Consider the following 23545-nt stretch of genomic DNA (forward strand, 5'->3'; position numbering starts at 1 on the left):
CCGCCGCCTTCCCCCCCCCCTCAGGTGGCTTCACTGAGTTATGCTTGTAACTGAGGCGGCTGGCTTGGCTCTTCGTGGCCACGTTGGCAACAGGCGACGTTTTGGCCCGGGGGGGTGGAGGGGAAGAGACACCCAATAGGCCATGTAGATCTACCGCCACTGATTTAGCGGTTCATTGGCCGGCACAAATGCAGAGGGGACTCCACTCTCTTGGTAAGCATCGCATCCAGTGCCAAAGGAGGTGAATTTTTAACACTCGGAGGCCTGCCCCCAACCAGTCCCCCTATACAGGCACTATGCAACAACACATTGCCTTCTTTAGGATGCCTTGCTTTAGGATGCTAGGGCTAATCCTGCGTTGAGCAGGGGGTTGGACTAGATGGCCTGTATGGCCCCTTCCAACTCTATGATTCTATGATTCTCAGAACCTGATAACTATTTCTCTTAACTTTGCAGGGAAGGGTGAAATGCTGGTGACTAAGAAGCAAGTCCCACTGGCCTCCGATGTGCTTACGGGTAAATATACCCAGGATGTACTGCACATATAGTTTTCATACCAAATTCTCAAGAGTATAACTTGTTATGCAACAAACAAAAATTGGACCAAACAGGCATAAAATGAGAAAGCTTTGCAATAGCCAAGAAACCTTATATCATTTCCAGCTGGGTCAAGCTGGTCTGGTTTTTTTTAAAGATCCAAATCTGGTTTGGGAGGTCAGCCAAGGAGAGCATTGCTCTATGTAAATAGAGATGTGTGTGTAAATAGGGAGGTATGTCAAATTAGGATCTCAAAATATGATGAGCATAGTGCTGAAGTGATAACTAATACGTGATGGTGAAAATATAATTAAGGGCCACAATCACTGATAAAGATAAGGAAAACGGGATGTTTACCTGGGAACCCATTTTGATTATGTGTAATTGCTTTGGATGATTAAGAATATTTACTATTATTTGGACAACTAGAGGAAGAAATTAAAGAATTCTTTATTGGATTTTGAATAACCTGGATAATTCCTATTTTTTCATGGGACTGTGTAAATAGGGAGTCATCTAAAGGTAAAGGTAAAGGTATCCCCTGTGCAAGCACCGAGTCATGTCTGACCCTTGGGGTGACGCCCTCTAGCGTTTTCATGGCAGACTCAATACGGGGTGGTTTGCCAGTGCCTTCCCCAGTCATTACCGTTTACCCCCCAGCAAGCTGGGTACTCATTTTACCGACCTCGGAAGGATGGAAGGCTGAGTCAACCTTGAGCCGGCTGCTGGGATTGAACTCCCAACCTCATGGGCAAAGCTTTCAGGCGGCTGCCTTACCACTCTGCGCCACAAGAGGCTCATTAGGGAGTCATCTAATAGCAAGCAAATACAGTGCATCACTTGCACAATATCCTAAGGAATAAAAAAGTACTCCAGGAAAACCCATGTGGCTAAAAACTTCAAAGAAAAGATAATGGCTCTTCACTTTATGGTTATACTTTATGGTTATAAAGACTGCACTACTGTACCAACAATGCAAGCATGCAACCATACTGTCCTTAATACAGGGATGAAGATAAAATCGTCACAGTTGAGAAGTTACATGATGACAGGTTAGAGAGTGTTGGACTGAGGAAAACTAGATTCAAATCCCCACTCTGCCACGGAAGCTTGCTGGGTAGCCTTGGGCCAGGGAATGCAATATTTGGTTGTCTGTGTGCAGGCAAAGGATAAAATACTATTTTCTGTTTAGAAGTGGTAGATATTTTTGAAACCTGTAGTTCCCTCCTTCAGATGAGGTTATTGAGAGAAGAAATGAAATATGATAAATCATATTATGTATTCAGATTTAGTCACATGATACAAAGTGATAGCCTGGAGAGTTGATTTAATGGCCAGCAGTTCTTTGATCGTACAGCTTTTGCACGAGAATTGCAAGAGAATGTAGTTTTTGGATTACTAGCATCTCATCTTTCACAATTTAAACACAAAATAGCCAATATTATTCCAAACATTTTAATGTAGATTTGTAGGAAGACATAATTTGGAAACTAAAATTATGTAAAACATTTTGCAATGATTAAAAATTCAATGAAATGATTTTTTAGAATTAACACAACCATGTTTAATAAGATTTAATCATGTAAACCTTCACTGCAAAAGTTACTTAGTGTTCATAATCACATTAATAGCAATTAAGCAAGTGTCACTTTTTGTCCTGGTTTGAAAATTGCTCCAGTGGGCCCCTTCTTTGGATTCTGAATATGGTCATAGCTAAAAAATGAAATGCAGCATATTAATACTAGGTATCTTTACAGTTAATTCATCAGCAACAAAACTATTCCGAAAACTAGAAATACTGGTGACATATTTATTATTTATTTTATTTTATTTATTTGATTTCTATACTGCTCTTCTATATGGCTCAAGGCAGTTTACATACAACAACAACAACAACAACAACAACAACATATTCTTCAACCATATGCCTCCTCCATTCAATAAAAATCAGGGCTGCCTACCATAAACAGACAAGTTGTATATAAATATATAAATATAAATATAAATATATATATAATATATATATATATATATATATATATATATATATATATATATATATATATATATATATATATATATATATATATATATATATATATATATATATATATATATATATATATATATATATATATATAAATATAAAATCCAAATCAAAACCCTCTACAACCACAGACAATAACCTTCTCTAAAGCCATACATCACTGAACTCCTAAGAAATCTCAGGAAGGACAGAGCATTTTGCAAAGTGTGGTAAAAACTAACTTAGACTGAATACAGAATGCCTTGAAAGGAGCAAGGACTGGTCAAGTGGCAATAAGTGGCTGCCACTGGTAAACAGTGACAAAAATGGCAGGGGACTCACAACCTAACATCTGAGCATCACACAGACATTGTTTAGTAAAAGGACAGTAGTTCCCCACATGGGCATGGACCAATAATGTCATCAGCTCTCTTGGATACCACTGGCTGTCCAGCATGGGTTCCCCTGCACCGTGCTAACCCAATTACTCCAATCTCCAAATCTGCTGCACAATGCCCATCAATAATAACATGGAGATCTCAATGTCTGTTCAGCAACAGTATCCATTAACAATATGGTGCCTCATTAGGCATGGCTGCACATATAATTTATTTTTTAAATGTTCTCTTAAGCTTTGACTCTCCAAACTGAGGTCTTGAGTAGATAACTTCACCTTTCTCATGTCATTGTGTAGCTATTTATCCTTCTGACACTTAAATTCCATTATTACAACACATTAAAATAGCTACTTTTCCAGAACATGCAAGGACAAATTGTGTATTATTTCCTTTACAAAGATATACTTACAGTTCAGCAAAATGATTCCAGTCATCCAGACTAATAGATGGCTTTGTGTTTCCAAGTGCCGTCATTAGGTGAGACTGAGTAATATTTAAAGTATTCTTGATTGGTGCTGATTGACTTGGAGTGACTTCCTCCTAAAAACAACATGCAAACAATACTAAGAAACAGAAAAGTAAATAGTAGTATTTTAAGCATATTTAAACAAGCCATGTTAAATATAAAAGAATTCTCTGAATGTGCACTTGTTATCTGAAATATGGTTTTAGCAGATTGTAATTGCAAAAGCACAGTCTAACAAGGGAGCTGTGTCACCTACACATTAAAGAGTTTAAAAAAGCAACTGTGTAAATGATTAAATTAAATTAGTCCATACTCCATTTCTGTTCCTGTAGTTGGCCTTGATAGCACTGATTTCAGCCCTGAGTTGTTCTATTTGTTCTTGATGAAGTTCTTGGTAACTGTCCTGTAAGGTTGTTCTTAACACTAGAGGCTGAGATGATACTAAGTCCTTCAAAGACAGGCTGGTCAAATCCTGATTTATGGAGTTTGGTCCAGAGAAACACTGAGAACTCTACAGCAACCAAAACAAAGGGAAGAAAATTATTTGAAATAGCAACATTGTAATCATAGCAAATATTTCGATAAAAATCCTCAAACCACAAGATGCATTATCCATGCGACAACCTTCAGGAAATGCTTAATCAATTAGGCAAGTTGTTTGCAATATGAAAAAATTAAATAATGAAGAAAATGTTTCATTTTTTAAAACTATTCTGTATTTAAAAGAGACTCTGCTGTGATCTGTTCTGAGGCAGGAGGAAGGGGGGAACAGGAAGGAAGCAACAATGAGGGGTAAAGACAGATAAGAACTAAAGAGAGGACAAAAGTTGTTGTTGCGGCTGAGGAAGGATTATGGATCTATGTGCTTTTGTAATCAGATGGTGCTGGGGCTTATTCTGTGGCATCTCCAGGAGATCAGGTACAAGAGGTTTCTCTGCCTGAAACTCTAGAGCAGCTGGTCAAAATCACCAGTATTGAGCTGGATGAATCAATGGTCTGACTCATTACAAAACGGCTTCACATGGTCAACCGTAGATGAGTTATGGATGCCTCTTCCAGTAAGTGTTTGTATGTTTAAAGTACATCTCTCCTGTTCTGTACAATATTTCTAAAAATGAGACAAATTATATATATATATATATATATATATATATATATATATATATATATATATATATATATATATATATATATATATATATATTAGTTAACCTCCAACAGTTCTTTCCTTTTGTTCTTCTACAAGGGAAATCATATGGAAGTACATAGGCAGGGGTGACCCAAAATTATGAAACATACTGCCCATAAATAATTTCCTTTAAATTTAAGGCATTTAAATTTTAATAGAAACAAAAGTTGTCTTCTGACCCTAAAATATCAATTAAGGGAAAGAAACTGGTTACCATTTCTGAAGGCGTTCCATTGCCAAGCTCGGATTCATAGGAACTTCCAAAATAAAGACGATATATGTTGGACCTTGGATCTTCAGGAAGCAACTCAGACATTTCAAGGGAGACCAGAGATTGTTCCATCCCTCCTTCTCCATCTCCAGCAGAATCATCTGACCCACTGCTTTGGTTTAAGAAAACCATTGAAGACAGACTGATATCACTATCTGAACTAGAACCCGTGTCCTGGATGAAAACAACATAATTGCAAACAGTGAATACTATTAAGTGTACATTTCTAATAATTTCAAATCAAATCTATGATGGCTTGGATCCAGAAATGTGTCAGCAGAAGAAAGGGCGTATTCTCTCTCCTCCCCCTCCCCAGTAGTTCCTTTTTGCTTGCTGGTGTCACATACGCTTGTCTGTTAAAGTCTGAAAATTTGCTTTAGTTTTCAGATTTGCAAAAAATGCACAAGTTTTACTTTCTCAGCTGTGTTCTCACTGCTGCAGATATATGCACAGAAAAATCTCTGGTTGGCCTAATTGTTCACAATTTTGATCCATATATTTCTTCTAAACTCAGAGAAGTACTCACCTTCAGACTTCTCTTCAGGCAGAGGCTGTTAACCCATAGAGATTGGATATTGAATAGAATAGCCTTCTCAGCCCTGTGATTTAGCATTGCTTTGGGACATGAAAAGAGGCCCTTTAGTTCTTAAATGTCTGGTTTCAAAGGACCATTCTCCTTATGTGTTACACTGGTACACAGAGTGTCTCGTGCCATGAAGACTCTTCGGGTTGCATTAGGGTCCACCTATCGCCTTAGTCTCCCTGCAAGGCTTTACAGTCTGTGGATACTAATTTGTTGGAGGTTCCTGGGCCCTGAGAAGCTCACCTGACCTCAACCAGGGCCAGGACCTATTTGGTCTTGGCCTCGATCTGGTGGAATGAACTTCTGGAAGAGCTTTCATGGTTCCGCAGGACCTGTAAAACAGAGCTCTTCTGCCAGGTCTTTGGTTGACCAGGACACAGAAGATCCACTGGGCCCCTTCCTCAGATTAGAACAATTTGGAACCCCTAGAAATCTGTACCTTGAGGTGTTGAGAGAGTAGAGGATGTACAAGGGGGGATGTAAGATGACTTTGATTTTTCTACTTGCTGCCAGAGCTACTATTCTGCAATGTTAATGTTTTAATGTTTTTATGTGATGTGGGGTTTTTATTCTGTAACTTACTGCAAGACATTTCACAAGAATGGTGGGTAATAAATTTAATAAATAAATAAGTCAGCTGTGAGTTGATGTCCTACAGGTTTATGAATTCTGTGATTCTTGAGGTCAGATTTGTGTCTATTTATCCTTTGACCTATTTGCCCTATGTAGAGAGCTAAATAGGAATTTAGCAAAAAGTGTATAAGGAAATTCTTTAAGCGCACTCACCTGGGGCAAGGCTGAGCCCAAACTGGCATGTACTGCCTCTAACTGGGCATTGTACAGTAAAGCTTTTAGGTCTGCTCCTGTGAAATACTCAGTTTTCGCTGCCAAATGGTGAAAATCGACATCATGTGCCAGAGGCAGATAGCGGCTCAGTGCTTTTAGAATTTCAAATCTGGAAGTCTAAGGAAAAAAATTCTTTAGATTACTAAAATATGGATTTCTTGCCTTTAGGTATCTTAAGAACCAAATTTCTCTCTTGTAAGGAAAGATAATTTGGTGAAGTTAAACAGGCATGGGTCAAGACACAAAGTAAATAATCTGCTTCCAAATGGGAAATTTAATTTGTATTTTAATATCAGAGGAAAAATGGCTGAACCTTCTGATAACACTATTTAAAATACAACCATACAAAAAATTATTTGGAGCCTCCAGTCACTTTCAGGTAGACATTTAGCCTTACTCGCTAACTTAGTTATGCTTCATCCTCTTCCACCCAACCTTCTAAAAAAACAGAATGCTCAGTGTAGAATAAACAAAAATCAAGAATATATACATAATAATGCCCTACAGGATTTATTCTCAGCACTGGAGTTTTCCTGAATTTCATTTCAAAATGAAATTATGATGATGTGTCCCTGTCATAGTATAGTAGTAAAAATAAATGAATGCTCATATATGCACTCTGCTATTTTGCCTTAGTGGTGTGATATTATATTTCAAGACCAGTGAAATATGATTGACAAAAAGTCCTTAACTTTGGTTGTTTAAGACCTAAGCAGTTTTCAAAATAGTCAATGAAAAAAAACCCTAAAATAATTTTCTTTGCACAGAACTCTTGATGGATTTCCACTAATACTAAACTCAGTATCATTCTCCTTTTGTTTCTGCTTTGAACTTAGATCTGATTCAGCATGACATAAAACTCCAGATTTACATCTATGTAGTCTCTCAGTCATACATGGTAGAGAAACCATCAGGGATCACACAGCAATGGGTCTGATTCATCTTGCCTAGTTTTGTTAAATTAAAAAAACCCTTAATTCCTGGTTCAGTGTTTTGTTCCTTTACCTGATCAGGCTGTGGGCAATACAGGCACTTATCAAGCCGACCAGGCCTCAAAAGAGCTGGATCAATCAAATCCGGACGACTAGTGGCCGCAAGTACATAAACCCCTTAGAAAAAGAAATAATGTTATAGCAGACCTGCTAATTTTTATCCTTCAAACAGGAAATGACAACTAAATCATTACCTTCTAAGCCTTCTACTCCGTCCAACTGAGTCAGCAGCTGATTAACAACTCGGTCAGTGACTCCAGTGTTATCATGACCTCGGCGAGGAGCAAGAGAGTCAAATTCATCAAAGAACAGAATGCAGGGTTTGGCTGCCTGTGCTCTGCAAAACAATGCAATTCGGACCAAAATAATGAAGTCAACCTGCCAAGACTGAACATGTGATATCAGCAAGTCTTGCAATTTCACACCTCTCTGACATACACCGCTTGGCCTGGTTTCTTCATGTTAATCTCTAGTAGATCCACATAGCTATTTTTAGCACCGATCATGAACACAATCTACCACCACCATCACCAATCCCTCTCAGGAGCCAACCTGTTAAATACATCTCGAACTGCTTGTTCACTTGCTCCAATGTATTTGTTAAGGAGTTCTGGTCCCTGCAAAAAGAAAGATGAAATGAACTCTTAACAATTCAAACTGTCTGATTTTATATTTATAAAGCAGTGTAAGAATCCAAAGGTAATAGAATAGCATTTCATAACCAAAAGAAGTAACATTTACGTTGTTGCCAAAATAGGATATTTAAAATATGACATTTGCTTTCTAAAATGGGAAAATACACAACAGGCAAACATGATCTATCATAAATAAAGTATTTGGTTGTATCCGGAACAGGAAATTGGCTCTGTCAGTTTGTTCATCTAATCTATTGAAAATGCAGAGTTAGACAATTTATTACAGAAAAAGTGAAAAGACTGGTAGGAAGTGGGCCAGTGAAAGGAAAAATAACGAGAAAACATATGTTTCTTTGCCAAACTAATTAGTTCACAAGCAAAAGATGGAGACAATTTATTCCAGTTGCCATACAAAATTAAGATTATACATGGGACAACAAATATTTAAGCATTTTTCTATATCTTGTAAGGGATCAGTTTGAATTATTCTATTTGCTGTAAGGGATCCATTCAGTCGTGTCTGACCCTCGGTGATTCATGGTCATGGTCATCCCTGTAATGTCTTGTTGAACCAGGGGATCCTTTGGTGACCACATTTCCTTTTGCCACTGACCATGCCGAGCATTAATGATTTTTCTAGCGAAATTGATCGCATGATGTTTCCAAAATAAGTGAGCTTTAGCTGTAATATCAGCCCTTCTAATGACATAGTTGGTTTGTTCCTCTCTAAAACTGTCTAGTCTAATCATAACTGAGATGATCAGGCAGAAGATACATATGTCTACTATTGATGAAGCTCATTCAAGTTTAAAATGCAATTTGGAGGATCTGCCAAAAGTTCTGAAAAAAATATATAGCATAGGCATTTTGTAATTTAACTGGATACTGACATATGTAAGGCATTTATTACCACTTAATACAACAAACTCTGAAAAAATTCAGTCTGTTACCTTGATGCTGATAAAATTCATTCCACTTTCTCGAGCAACTACTCCTGCTAATAAAGTTTTTCCTGTTCCTGGGGCTCCATATAATAAGATTCCTGTTGTGTGTCGTATGGGCAGATTTGCAAATAATTCTGGATACTGAAAATATACAAAGTCATCTGCTTTCGAACACATATTTTCTTGATAAAACACAGCATAGAAATACTCAAACTATTGTTAATCTATTGTACAGTTGTGTTTATTTAGCCCATTTTTATACTCCATCGTTCAAATGGAGACCCTAAGCAGCTTCCTCAGCTCCATTTTATCCCCCAAACAACTCTGACACAGGTTAGGCTGAAAATGTGTGACTGGTTATCCAGAAAGCTTCCATGGCATAGTAAGAATTTACAACTGGGTCTCTAACCAGTACACAGGGGCTGAGTGTATATTATCACCATTGCTTATCAGATGTCTCATCCTTTTGATTACACAGATTTACACTGTGCAATCTAGCTTGAGTCTCAGTGAGAGAAGTAAGCTATAAATATAATAATAATAAATATAAAGTAAATAAAATGCTTAATTTCTACCCAGGCAACGACTAGCAAAAAACAGTCACAGATGTAGACTTTCCTCATGCCCCCTTTGCTCCTATCTTGAATGACAGAAAAAACCCTTGCCCATATGCATATTTCCATTTTAAATTAAGTACCTGATACCCAAGTACCAAAAGGTATAGTTTTTTTCTAAAATCTCAACAACTAGCAAACACAAAGTAATATATTATAGTTCAAAAAGGAACAATACCTTTACAGGTAACTGGATTGTATCTATTAGTATCTGCTGGACCTCCTTAAGACCACCAATCCTATCCCAGCCAAAGTCTTGAGGTTCATGGAGGTTAACATTTCTCAAAGAAGCTGGGATGAAACTTTTTAAAGCTTGTTGAAAGTCTGATGTTGACAGAATCAGATCTGTTAAAATGGATGAGAGTAAAATAATCACAAAATCGAAGCAATCCCCCTGCCTTTAGCACAACTGAACATAACAGATGAAACTTCTGTGACACAGGCTAACTATATAACTGACTAAATTCAATAATATGTTTTACTGTAATCACTTTATTTGTAATTTCAGAATTTTTTTTACTTTTCTTTACTCCAAGTAGAAAACTCTGCCAAAACCATAACATATCCCCAAAATTAAAAATTTTGAGTGATACTGTAATTTATCTATGTAGTAAAGATAGAGATGCATACTGGAATTTAAATGATAAGAAGGGGGAAGAATAGACTGCTTAGCTCCCTAAATAATCCCAAACAGTGCTGTCTGATATCTTGGAGATTCTCAGGAATATTTCATTCGTTGAATACAAATTACTTGCTGGCCAAACAAACATCTCAACCAATAATCAATAGCTACAGCAATGGGTGATTTCCATTGTTGAAGAAAGCTACATTAGCATAACTCTCAGATTACCTGAATTTGCTCTGCAATAATTACTGCATCCTCTTAAGGCAATGGCAAGAAATTCCATCTAGCCTTCTAATTATTACTTAAAATATTAGCCCTTTATTTGAACCATTAAAACATTAACAGTGCAGCAAAATAACAGTTAAGGAGTAAAATCAAAACTTTAGTACATACCTTCTTTTCTTAATGGTCTCCTACTAGAAACAAATGAATGTATGGCACGATCAACTAACATAGTCAAATCTCTAGCCACAAATCCTTCTGTTTCCTTAGCGATTTGATGAAGATCAAGATCAACCAATCTGTCTAGACTGGAATTAAGTTTATTTTTCATTATGGAATTAAGTATTTCATGCCTCTGACCCTGGAGACAGAACATACAACAGCTGTATTTGCTATCCAACAACAAAGAACTGAACAAAAATATATTAGAAAGTAATTCAGAATGATTAATTCTGAAAACAAACAAAAGGATGAGTCAACTTTAAGAAGAAGAGTTGGTTCTTATATGCTGCTTTTTAATACCCAAAAGAGTCTCAAGGCGGCTTACGTTTGCCTTCCCTTTCCTCTCCCCACAACAGACACCCTGTGAGGTGGGTGAGTCTGAGAGAGCCCTGATATCACTGCTCCGTCAGAACAGCTTTATCAGTGCTGTGGTGAGCCCAAGGTCACCCAGTTGGCTGCATATGGGGGGAGCGCAGAATCGAACCTGGCTCACCAGATTAGAAGTCCGCAATCCTAACCACTACACAAAGGTGGCTTTTCACATGAGAATTAATCATAGTAACTTTTCCCCCTGATGTCAAGTAACTGAAACCCGTTGTGTTGATCCAATTTTTCAACAGAATTTGACACTATTTTGATAGTGCCTAGGCAGTTAATTCCTGAAGATGAAACTCAAACTCAAATACTTTGGCCACCTCATGAGAAGGAAGGACTCCCTGGAGAAGAGCCTAATGCTCGGAGCGATTCAGGGCAAAAGAAGAAGGGGAAGACAGAGAATGAGGTGGCTGGATGGAGTCACTGAAGCAGTCGGTGCAAACTTAAATGGACTCTGGGGAATGGTAGAGGACAGGAAGGCCTGGAGGATCATTGTCCATGAGGTTGCGATGGGTCGGACATGACTTCGCACCTAACAACAACAACAAGGCAGTTAATCTTGGAAACCAGCCAGTCGCTGCAGTGTTTGGAGACCTTAGTCATGCCAGCTGCATCTCTCCAGAACACATTTGCCATGATCTAGGTAGAGCACTTGTGTTCATCTCAGCTGCAGACCATCCATCCCCACCTAAGAATGGCCAGTCAGAGACCAAACTCTTTTCTCAGAGGGAAAGGTCTGAGGTAGGAATGAAATAACTGATTTTGAAAAAGTGTGTGTATGTGTGCAAGTATGGCAAGGAGTACATTGGGGATGGGTAAGAAAAGGATACTGAATGAGAAATTTGATCTCTCATGGCCGGTGGGAAATGGATTCTTTGAGTGGAAGCAGGGACAGGAAGTGAATAGAGCAGTCAGAACAGAGAGGTGGTCTATGTTCAAATTACCAATGAAGGAAATCAGCAAAGCTGTTTGAGACTCTACAATTATCATGAGCCCCTACCAGCTTAATGATAGTAACTGAAGTTCATGGATATCTGGAGAGCCACAGTTTGGCCATCCCTGACTAGGGTTCCTGAGTTACCCACCCACTCTGAATTACACAGTTCTTTAATTTGGTTACTATTGTGCCATGTGAATCGACAGAATCTGATTTCCCTATCCCCAACCTTTTCCCCATTAACCTTCCTTTATCTTACTTAAAGTGATCTGTAGTTAATTATGGGATATTGTACACTGCCTAGTGACTGGGGGCAGGAATTTAGGCCAAACTGAGTTTTGCTGGCTATTAAGGGGTGTGTTGGTTTAAGTTGAAGCAATATATCACTTTCCCCTTCTTTCATTTCAGATTTCAACAAATAACTCCACTAGTTTAATAGCAAATAATGTTATTTGGCAAATAACCTGAGGTATCTATGGAAGGTGTTTCCAAGCTAGCCCATCACTAGCTGAAGCAGGGAAGGTGAGCAGGGAAGGAGATGCCCTTGGAGGTGTGCAGCATCAACCAGTCTTTTAGTTGTTTTGCACAGCATGTTGGGCGTGTGAGATGTGGCAACTGCCCTGGGCTGTATGGGAGGGCGGTATAAAAATCCAAGAAAATAAATAAATAAATAATAAATTCCTTGGTAAAATCTGGGTGGCGGGCTATAAAAATATACTACTACTACTGTTTATTCTTATTGGCTACCTGTTAGTACCAACTTGTACATTAAGGTAGGGAGTGCTCACATCTTTATTTGAAAATACAGGCAATCTCTTCACAATATGTGTTAATACAGTGACCTCAAATTACTCAGGAAAAAATCCAACTGGGCTTAACTAACTACTAGGAGTTGCATTTACCTGATTTGGAGCCTGGATATGTTGGAAGCTTTGAAATAAGTGATTTCCTTGGGCAGACACGATGGAAGAGTGTAGTAACTGTTCAGATGGACTTGTGGCAATCAGTGTAATCAAACTGCACGTGCAAGTAGCTTCTTTTATCAAATCTTTCAACACTAGAAGTGGTAAAACAAATGAACTCAATCTTTTAACCATCGATATACTGATGACCACACAAAGAGCCACTGCATCTGTTTTCGCCGAAATGTAACTTATCTTTTTCAAGTTTCACAGAAATGTAACTTATCTTTTTCAATGCCTAGTTTATTTATTTATTTTATTTTATATTTATAGAGTGCCACTCTCGGCCTGGCTGGCTCATGGCAGTTTACATAAAAATATTTTTAAAAACATTAAAACAAGATACAATTAATATAATCAAGACAATTTGGTGGCGGTAACAGTCAATATCCAACTCTCCCATCAGGAGCCTCAACTCTTCTGCTCGCAGTCGTGGTGTCAGAATAGATGACCCCAGGCGAGGTTGGCCTAGGGGTTACAGATTACAAAAGGAAGGGAGGGACCCAATCATACTTCCCCGCTCTCCAGCGTAGCCTCAACCGTACGCCTGGCGGAAGAGCTCTGTCTTGCAGGCCCTGCGGAACCCAGAAAGCTCCATCAGGGCCCTCAGCTCTTCCAGGAGCTCATTCCACCAGGCAGTGGCCAGGGCCAAGAAGCCTTGGCCCTGGTTGTCAAATATAAAATGTTTCAGGAGATATTTAAAAAGTTCACAGAAGAGTTAATGAGGAGCAGTTTTAAAAACAAAACAAACAGAGGAAGCAAGCTGTTACCATGAGCAAGGCGAGTGCTCTGGACAGCTTCAGGACTGTTCTCGTGCTCCGGAGAAAGGGGAATCCCAACCATGTGATCAAGATCATCTAACAGAATAACTGAGGGCTGTCTCCAAACTGCCTCCAGAAATGCCTCTTCCAGTTTCTTCCGTATGTTTTCTAATCTTTTCCCTATAACCAAAAAGATACCATAGACAATATAGAGGTAAAATGATTTTTCAAGATTATGACGACAACCTAGACACACAGGATTCTGCCCCAAATTCTAGTTGCACCAGGAAGCCAATACAAAGCTATTCTGGAATTATTTCTTACAATTACCCCCACTTCTTTCTCTGTAATATGTAGGGAGAGATGGTGCAATACAATAACAAACAGGCTGAGCTACAACTCAGGAAAACCCTGGTTCAAGTCTCATTCCTGGTATGAATTCATTAGTTCATCTTAAGCAAATTCTCTAAATTCTGCCTCAACTCCCTTGATCACCTTTGCAATGTGGGGCTAAGTAAGGATTCATGTTTGCCAACCACCCTGAACAATCTAAGGGGCTACATAAATATTAAGTAGCATCTTCCTCACATTATGATATGGGCAGCAAAGGTAAAGGCAGGGGAGCCAGTCTTCTTTATTGCAATGACACCAAAAGATGCTGGGACATTTTCGCCATTATTAAAAAACGGGATAAGATGCAGAGAGCCCTCCAGTTGACACAAAACAACACCACAAGCACAAATGGTAAAATCAGATATTCCCCACTGGAGAAATGGGAAAAGAGAAAAATGGGAAAACAGCTTTGCTGTTCAAGAAGGAGATTCTGGCTAATCACACATAAGAGTATAGAAATTGAAAGAAGAGATGAAGATCAAAGCCAGTGTAGTGGGCTGTACAGAATGCTGTGATTACAACGATATAGACTAGATATCAGGAAAAAAATTTTCAGAGTAGTTCAGCAGTGGAATAGGCTGCCTAAGGAGGTGGTGAGCTCCCCCTCACTGGCAGTCTTCAAGCAAAGGTTGGATACACACTTTTCTTGGATGCTTTAGGATGCTTAGGGCTGATCCTGCGTTGAGCAGGGGGTTAGACTAGATGGCCTGTATGGCCCCTTCCAACTCTATGATTCTATGATTAGAAATGAGAGCTCCAAGTTCTTTGCCGATGCTTATGAAGCGACCTTGATAAAACACTTCTGTCTTATAGTAACTGAATTCTTATAGCTCCAGTTGGAATTTGAGAAAAAATAATAAAATACTTTGTGTGCTGACAAGTGTGGCACAAAGGGCATGAATTTTACTCATACCTCTTAAGGCTTTACAGTCAATTACTTCCACGTGAGCATCCAGAGTATCCAGGGCTTCCTTGCAGAGGGCCTTTGCTAAAGTTGACTTGCCGCTTCCCTGTAAAATAAACCGGTGTGTGTGTGTGTTAAAACCTTATAAAATGAACAAAATAAGCTACTATTTTTTTCCTATGGATTCTTTTTGCTCTGAAAAAACACTGAAAGGACAAAAGCTTCCAGGAGTTTATTGCAGACAACCAATAACTAAAAGCAGGAGACTCAAACTTCTGCTGTACCTTCAAGCAGAGGATTCACCTGACCAAGCAGTGATCAGGGACTAGACATTGTCATCCAACCAAATTCTGTTATTAGGTGTAGCTGCACTAAAACCTACTGTGCCCAGTTTGTACAACCAAATTGATGGCATCAGAAGAGCCAGAAAGCTTTAATTTTCTTCAATACACTCAGACAGTTAATTGCTAGAAAGTAAACACCCACATAGATGGACTATAAGAAAAGGGGAGGGGGAACAGTCTACATGCACCCTTCAAAAGGTTGCATAAATCCCTAAAATGTAGAATATCATTCTACAGTGGGAAAAGGAATACATTGTATAATTCAAGATCTCATTTAATTTATATTTAACCATTTCATTAAGCTGATGAGAAATGAGTGTTTGGGCATACAGAAGAGATTAAGTACAGAAACCAGTGTTTCTTAGATGCATATATGTTGATGAAACAATTCACCTTTGCTCCAGTGATCAGGATACCACCGCTTCGCAGCCCTACAGATATGGTGGCCAGCTTTTGAGAAAGGGGTCGTCCCAAAAGGCTGTGCGATATGTGCTTAAATGATGATAATCCTAGTTTATCTACTCCTCTGTAAAACAAGATTTAACAAAAATAGAATGCCTTATCTTCTGTAAAAATAAAATTAAAAGGAACTACTTGATAAAACTATCCTTAAATGGTCCACTGAAATCTTCTGAAAGGCAACAAACAATAAAGTCCAGCCAGTTATACCCTCAATAGTTGTGAGAATTGCAAAATAAACACTAAAATTGCAGGATGTTTTTGGCATAAGCACCTTCTCCAAGGAAGGTAATAATGGCACACCACATACAGAGAGAGATTGCTAAAGAGAGCGCAGTCAGATCTGCAGAGCCTGTAATAGACAGCACTAGTTTGTTTTTGTATGTGTGTTATTGTATTTTAATCTTATTCTTGAGAAAGCACACTGTTGCTTGGCACAGGCCTGTTTTTCTTTTCATTTGGCTCAGTGAAATTAAAATAACTCTAGGTTTTGACCAAAAATATTTTCCCCACTGATTACAGAGTTGGTGACTCTCAGAATGTTCAAGTTTTATGACTGCGTATGTTTTTTAAAAAATCTCTTTTAATTTTGAGCGTTTTATTACTGTTCAGGTTTGTGATACTATCAAAACATCTCACCCTAAACAGTTCAGACTGAGCCATGGAAGAACCTGGTCACAAGATGACTGTGCATCGCCATCACTGGCTCCTGGAGTCATAGGATGCTTCATGACCTGCACAAAATAAGTCAACCGTTATTCAGGAGCTGAATACCCTTTTGTAAGAGGAAGGTCAAATCCCCCTACAGAATAAATAAGGGAGGAAAAATACAATACATACGCTTTGGTAAAAAGTAAATCAGATGGTTATTATGTACTAGAATTTAGCATGGGATTTGGTTAATATAGCTGGAATCACATGAAAGAATGCGTGTGCCTCAAGAAGCACAGGAACACAATGTAATCACCCTAGGCTAGAGACGTGGATACACATGGGACAGAAAAATAAATTGCTGCGCTACCAGATTTATAAGATATGAAATACCGCATTGTGTTCACATTTCCTTGGATGTCCAGCCCCTAAGTTCCAAGCGTGCTTTGATCTGTCATTTTCAAACTGAAGACAAAAGCTGTCACTAAATACTTTCAGAAAACTGAATGAACAGTACACCTTTTAAAAAGATATGACTATAACCTCATTTTAGAAGGGGAAGCCGCTGCTCCAAATACTCTTAAATCATGAACTTCAGAGACGGAGCTCTGATGGAATTTATATATAAAAATTCCCCCCAACGCTTTGAGTTATAGAGAGATATAAGGAAAATGAATACAAATTACTCTGTCTAATAAATTAAACAATTTGCTGTTTTAGCCAAATGCAATATAATTTAATCAACTGGATACCTTTAATAAATGATATTTACTTGTATATTTGCTTTCTGCAGCAAGCTGGGACTCAAGATGAAAGTATTTTCTTCAGTGTCTGGAGAAGTGATTATACTAAGGACAAAGTCCTCCATGCCTTTCAAAACACAATGGACACATTAACTTGCTTCTGATTTTAGGATTGTGTAACACACACTGAATTAACCAAATATAGCACAAACAAAGTGTGACAGATATATAAAGATACTTTTTGAGACAGCAGAGTATAAGTTTATCTACTAATTTGTTGACTAAAGCATTGATTGAAAAGGATCAAATCTGGTGGAAGAGTGAAGCAGAGAGTAAACTGCTTTATGTATTGAAGTATTTTAGTTTTGGTGGGTTATTATACTATGATGCTCCTTTCCTTCTAACAGTGATGAGTAGCATTTCAGAAAAATCTTAAGGATAGTTACTACCGTGTGTAACTCTGCTTAAGAATTCACTGACTATTACACTGTATGTTCTCTTAAATGGACTGCAATATCTTTACATATATATATATACTGACATTTTTGGTAATATGTAAATACATTTCAATTTAATAATCAATTATCAATAATTAAAAGTTAATCAAAAGCAAATATAACACAAAGAAACATTCAAAATCAGCTAGCAACACAGTTGTCATTACAACTCAGGACAGAATTTTGCTTACTATCTTTAAGAGCTAATTGTATATCACTTTTGTCTTCTATTATCAAAGGAAGCATGGTGACACTGTAGTCCTCCAGCCACAAATTAAAGGCATTTTTAATGTCATCTTCATGGATATCTTTATTCTAAAATGAAGAAAGCACAGGGAGACTGTTATCTTTAAAAAAAAGTTTTGCTCAAGAAACGTTTGTTCAAACACAAAAGATCCAAAAGATAAATTGCTAATAGTTGAGGCCATTCAGTGCCTGAGGATTCACCCATGATCTCCCAAATACCTAATATCTGACTTCCTTGTTTTGGTTTACAAAACTGAAAAAAATAGTAAGAATTTAAAACATGATGGCATTTGCTTCTAGAATACCAACAGACACCCTATGAGGTAGGTGAGGCTGAGAGAGTCCTGATATTACGGAAGAAGAAGAGTTGGTTCTTATATGCCACTTTTCTCTACCCAAAAGAGTCTCAATGCGGCTTACATTTGCCTTCCCTTCCCTCTCCCCACAACAGACACTTGTGAGGCAGGTGAGGCTGAGAGAGCCCTGATATTACCGCTTGGTCAGAACAGCTTTATCAGTGCTGTGGCAAGCCCAAGGTCACCCAGCTGGTCGCATGTGGGGGAGCAGGAAATCAAACCTGGCTCACCAGATTAGAAGTCCACGCTCCTGACCAAGCTGGCTGATATAGAATTTAAAGTATGATAGGTCTCAAGGCACATATTACATAGGTTTGCCAGCAGGCCTGGGTAAAAATATCCCTCCCCTTTAACAGAGTTGAAGCATTCGTGTTATGGGGGCAAAAATCATCTGCAAAATAAAATCCCAATAAACTTCTATTAAAAGTATGGAACATATTTCTATATAGAGAGAATGAATGTTTCCATTCACCAATTGTATTACTATTGCAGTAAAATGTTTTAAGAGCAGATAGGGGCAATAATACTGATCCAGTCAGCGTGATCTACTCCAGCACTCTCTATTCTTTTATAACCCCCCCTTTCTAGAGATTTTCTACTTAAAAGATATTTTCTTTAGTAAAAGGAAAAACAGATTAAAATGTATCTGAAATAAAGAATGCTAAACAACATGAAATTCTCCAACTACATGGAGACAAAATTAGAACAATTGAGAAAAATGTGAATCTAAGAAAATACAAACTCACTAAAGTGCTCTTGGGATACAATTTCAAAGATCCTGGGATTTTAGGATCTGAATTCAGTGAAGTGAGTCTGACAGCTGTGTGCATCTCGATCTGCAGCCTCTTTCTCAAGCCATCTGGTATCTGAAATACAGGTTAAAAAATTAAGACGTATCAGAGCACATTTTAAGACTATTTCACAAAAGGTTTTACATTCCACTGAGATATCCTTATTGTATTGTGTTGTACTATACCTTTGTATAATTTAAGAATATTTCTTAAAATAAATTATTTCCTAATTAGCATTTGAAAATGGTTATTTGTGAGCTGTTCCTTTAAAGTCCTTCTTCATCCATTAGACCAGAATATAGTTGCCAGCGGTGGTTAAAACTGATAGCTTTATGTTCTCCCTGAATGGGCTATATTCATAAATTATGAGTTCTTCTGGACCTAACATTGCTTCTAGAATACCAAATAATTATGTTCCCTGAAGTATCTTTTTTTCAGCTTTAGATGATATTCTAGGTACTGGAACACAGAGACAGGTTATTAACTTTCATGCCTTGATGACTTCCATATCAGATTACTATAGTGTGCTCTATGGAGGGTTTCCATAAATGGTCTAACCCTAGAACACCAAAGGAAGCATTTCTCCTGCATTAATCTTCCTTATAATCAGGTGATAATTTGGAGATGAAAGATCAGCAGTTGCTGAAAATACACTCTCTCATCATTTGTCTCTTTCTAGAGCCAAGAAAATTTATTTTACCAGATTTTTCAAATAAGGATCTGTAATCTGAGATTCATAATCGACTTGCTGCCATTTCTGTTTTAAGAGTTGTTTTTCTTTCTTTGTTACATTTTGATTTGTCAGCTGACTTCCTAAAACTGTTAAAAAGCAGTATACAAAGATTACAAATTGAACCTTCTTGCTATTTAGTTTTATTGATTCTGCACAGAACTACATCATAGAATATATTTAATGGTTTTCCTGCAAGCTTAAAAACTTGGACTAACCCAAACTCTTCCAACATGCAATCGTTCCACATTGTTGTTAAACATGATGGCATCCTTTAGATCTTCAAATCCATTCCATATTATTTGTACCACAGAACTCTCGCAAGATGTTTTGTTTTCACTGGATTTGAATTGGTTTTGGTCTTCTATTTTAGTCATCTGCTTTTCTTTCTTTGATGTTAAATTTCGTTTTGATTCATGATGGGGAGAGAAGTTTTGTCTTGGGGAGAGAAGTTTACTGAGTTTTCCATAAGATACTTTAGTATCGGCGTCTAAAGTAGTGAATTCCAGGTTCCATGGGAAAACATGAATGGCGTTGTGTTTCTGAAAAGCACATGCAGCCAACATACTGTGCACACTGGGGGGCTGAGTCTGACATACTCTGAAAATTGAATTCATGTGAATCAAGTTCAACAGGTTGCCTTTGACAGTGCTAAGTTCACCAGCTCCATCAGAAGTTTCCTGTTTCTTGTCAAATGTGTAAGAGAAAATGTTCCCTATTAAATTCCATATGTTTGGCAGCACATTTGAATTTAACGCTTTTGCATTCAGCGTATGATCTTGGACTCCCATACTTAAATTAGTTTCTTTGGCACACAGTTCCTTTGCTTTTTCTCTTTTATCCAATTTGGTTTTAGAAGCATTGTCCCACAAAATGTCACTTTTGGTAGAAGGCAACGTGGTAGAGCTTTCTTCTTGCTCGCGTACTTTGGGCCGTATGCAAAGCTCCGTACGAGGTTCAATTCTCCCATAGTGAGAAGCTGGTCTTAGAGTTACTGTAATTAAGAGAGAGAGAAAACCTTTATACATGCTACTTCACAATCATTTATCTGTAACAAATGTCATAAGTGCTTTTGTCTATACTTACCAATTTGGATATAAATGCAAGTGTGTTGTTCCACCCACACAGGAAAGATAGCTTTGGGAAACACTATTCGAATTTGATCAAGAAGGCGATTTTCAAGAGCAGAAGCGTGTAGTTCCTATGATAATTTTACAGTATGTTAGATAACTTTTATTATACTCGAGATGTTTCATGATAAAAACTGAATGCTTATATAAAGAACTAATTTTGAGCCATGAGTATGAAACTGTAATACATAGAAATATGAACTCTGGAAGAAAGAAGAAAGTAGGAAGAACACTAAAACTGAATGTTAAAAGCATCAGAAATATATTTAATTAAATTTGTTCATTACCAGTATCTCCCAATCATCTGCTGAAAGGGGTTCAACTTCTACTTGCTGACAGGACAAGACTTGGGAACAAGGCTCGAGAAATATCTGACAAACAATAAACCTTCATGAAACAGCCACTCACAGAATTGTCAATATTGATATAAATGCAACACACTAGGAACTAAACAGATACATTATTATCTAGACCAGGTGTAGTCAAACTGTGGCGCTCCAGATGTCCATGGACTACAATTCCCATAAGCCCCTGCCAGCGAATTGTAGTCCATGGACATCTGGAGGGCCGCTGTTTGACTACCCCTGGTCTAGACCAACACCCCCCCCATTAAGTGATGAATCATGGGACTGCCAGGAGATGCACTATTCACAGGCATGTGCATAACAGAGTAGTGCTTGCATCAGAGTGTGGGAGCGAAGGAGGTTGGATATTTATTACACTGTCATCACCAACTAATATATTTATCATCAGTATATAACCTGCTGTTCTCCAGTCATGGAACCTAAGGCAGTATGCATCTGGTTTCCAAAACTTGTATCCAGGCACTGACAAAACCAATAGCTGTTTGATTTCAGCAAGATTGCTACATTGTGCCTTCAAAAATCCTCAAGCCACTTCTAAACCTCTCCATATTTTAAAAAGCAGTTAGGCACAGGATCTGGTCAAACAAACCTGGTGTATACACGTTTGCTTGTGCATGCATTAATCGCAGACTATCACCCTGATAAAGCAAGGATGACTCATGCACTGAAACAGGTTTCAATGTTACAATTCCATTTCTGATTAGGTTGTACATGCAGAAGAGCATGCCACATAAGGAGAACAATGCAGTCACTTTTGATCACCCATCACAGATGTTCAGTACTGTCAATACTGACAGCGCTCACTACCTGTTAGTCATTGAGATACTTGCATATGGTTGCACAACCCACAGTTCAGGGACAACATGAAATCCTTAAGAATAACGTAACCAATGCATTTGCTTGGTACACAAATAAAAATCCATATTACAGACCTGTTGTCCTTCTGCGATGCCAAGCTTCTCTGCTAGTTGTCTGTTTATTTCAACAGTGTTTTCACCATGCTGACCACAGTATCTGATTTCTATCCAGCCTAAGAAAACTGGCTGATGTCCCCAAGAAACTTTCACAGCTTGACCCTATTTAACAAAACAAACAAAAATTAAACAACATATCCACACATACCTTTCACAATATTTTTTGTGCGACCAGTTATACTGGAAAAACACAGAGGACTAACCAAGATTAATAAATCCAGCATAACCCAAATTACTGATATTCTGAGTAGAGATGGAAGATTTCTGGAAATTTTGAGATGGGGTGACAATGCATGGTGGGAACTTTAAATTTGGAATTGAAATATATGCACACTTTCTAATCAAACCTTACGTTACTGCTTTAACAACATAAATGTTATCACTAGTAAGTTAGATGGTACACAAAACTGTATAACTTGGGAGTATTTATGTAGTCTAAAAAAATAAATGCTTTCATTTTCAAATGAGGAAGGCAGTACTTGAGAGAGGCAGAAGCTAAATCAACCGTAGCATACTTATCTTAGGGCCAAAGTACACAGCACCTTTTAAACAAGAGAATAACCTTAAAACAACGGTGAGCCACAAGGCCCATGTCCCACAGGACATGCATGCAAGCTAGAACATGTTCCAGCTGCTGCATATAAGACCATGTCTTCTATTGCCACTAAGATTTTCTGCCAGGGCCACCTCACTCCCAGCAGTGCAGTGAATGTGGGACCCCAACTCAAAAGGCTTTCTACATTCTGCACAACTTCTAGAAATCATACTGCCCCCTAGCCTTGTACTAACAGTACAATCCTAAACAGCAAACCCACGTCCTAAACCCACCAACTTCAATGGACATGGAAGGTGCAACTCTGTCCAGGGATAGTACCAAGGGGACCCTGTTACCACAGTAACGCGACAGTGGGACGACGGTAAGATGCAACCATTACGGGGGGAGGGGGGGGGGTCAAGGTTGCCAAGGCACTCGGCGGGGGGACAGCCCGAAGCACCGTCACTGAGGCTGGGGCTACGGTCCCTCCAGGCCACGGAGGAAGACAGCCCCGCCGCTGTACCTGCTGCAGACGGAGGCGGGACGCCAGCGCAGGCGGCAGGTGCAGGAAGCAGTCCCGGGAGCCGCCGAAGGCGACGCTCACGGCCGCCACTCCGGGCCCCCCCGCCCCCCACATGGCCCCCGGGGCGGCTCAGACCCCCCCCAGCGCCCCTTCAACGCCGCCTCAGCCAGCCGCCTATTCGCCCGCGGGAACCGAGCGAATGAAAAGGGCCATTCTCTCGCCGGGACCGGCCGACCGCCGACCAATAGGGCGGCTCGGCCTCCCCATTGTCCTTTTCTGCCATTGGCTGGAAGGATTCG

At 38.7% G+C, this 23545-nt stretch overlaps 1 protein-coding gene and 1 long non-coding RNA gene across 3 annotated transcripts; one reads left to right on the forward strand and one right to left on the reverse strand.

Moving 5' to 3' along the window:
• Window positions 1–59: 59 nt before the first annotated feature.
• LOC143820308 (uncharacterized) lies at window positions 60–4945 on the forward strand. The gene is made up of 3 exons (XR_013225303.1): window positions 60–213; window positions 457–516; window positions 4814–4945. It is a non-coding gene; the product is annotated as an uncharacterized LOC143820308 (long non-coding RNA).
• PEX1 (peroxisomal biogenesis factor 1) lies at window positions 1977–23544 on the reverse strand. Of its 2 annotated transcripts, XM_077302926.1 has the most exons (24): window positions 23247–23544; window positions 22147–22290; window positions 21137–21220; window positions 20806–20920; window positions 19938–20713; window positions 18945–19064; window positions 17788–17911; window positions 17129–17226; window positions 16345–16439; window positions 15640–15772; window positions 14912–15008; window positions 13615–13785; window positions 12785–12939; window positions 10520–10709; window positions 9680–9846; window positions 8894–9028; window positions 7861–7925; window positions 7503–7645; window positions 7322–7425; window positions 6257–6433; window positions 4831–5061; window positions 3741–3938; window positions 3371–3501; window positions 1977–2250 (listed from the first exon to the last, which is right to left on the reverse strand). In XM_077302926.1, the coding sequence occupies exons 1-24, from the start codon at window positions 23358–23360 to the stop codon at window positions 2172–2174; spliced, it is 3846 nt and encodes a 1281-aa protein (XP_077159041.1). In that variant the 5' UTR covers window positions 23361–23544; the 3' UTR covers window positions 1977–2171. The 2 variants fall into 2 exon arrangements, with proteins under 2 accessions (XP_077159041.1, XP_077159042.1); XM_077302927.1 differs by lacking the exon at window positions 21137–21220.
• Window position 23545: the final 1 nt, after the last annotated feature.

Source organism: Paroedura picta, chromosome 11, assembly GCF_049243985.1.
Source record: "Paroedura picta isolate Pp20150507F chromosome 11, Ppicta_v3.0, whole genome shotgun sequence".
In the NCBI taxonomy this organism is placed as follows: Eukaryota; Metazoa; Chordata; class Lepidosauria; order Squamata; family Gekkonidae; genus Paroedura; species Paroedura picta.

Excerpts from the sequence above, each read along its gene's own strand:
- PEX1 (XM_077302926.1), bottom strand. The coding sequence starts at position 23,360 with ATGTGGGGGGCGGGGGGGCCCGGAGTGGCGGCCGTGAGCGTCGCCTTC. Across the intron at positions 21,221-22,146 it reads GCATCGCAGAAGGACAACAG|ATATTTCTCGAGCCTTGTTC; the intron begins GTCTGTAATATG and ends ATTGTTTGTCAG. Across the intron at positions 16,440-17,128 it reads TGCAGAAAGCAAATATACAA|GTCATGAAGCATCCTATGAC; the intron begins GTAAATATCATT and ends TATTTTGTGCAG.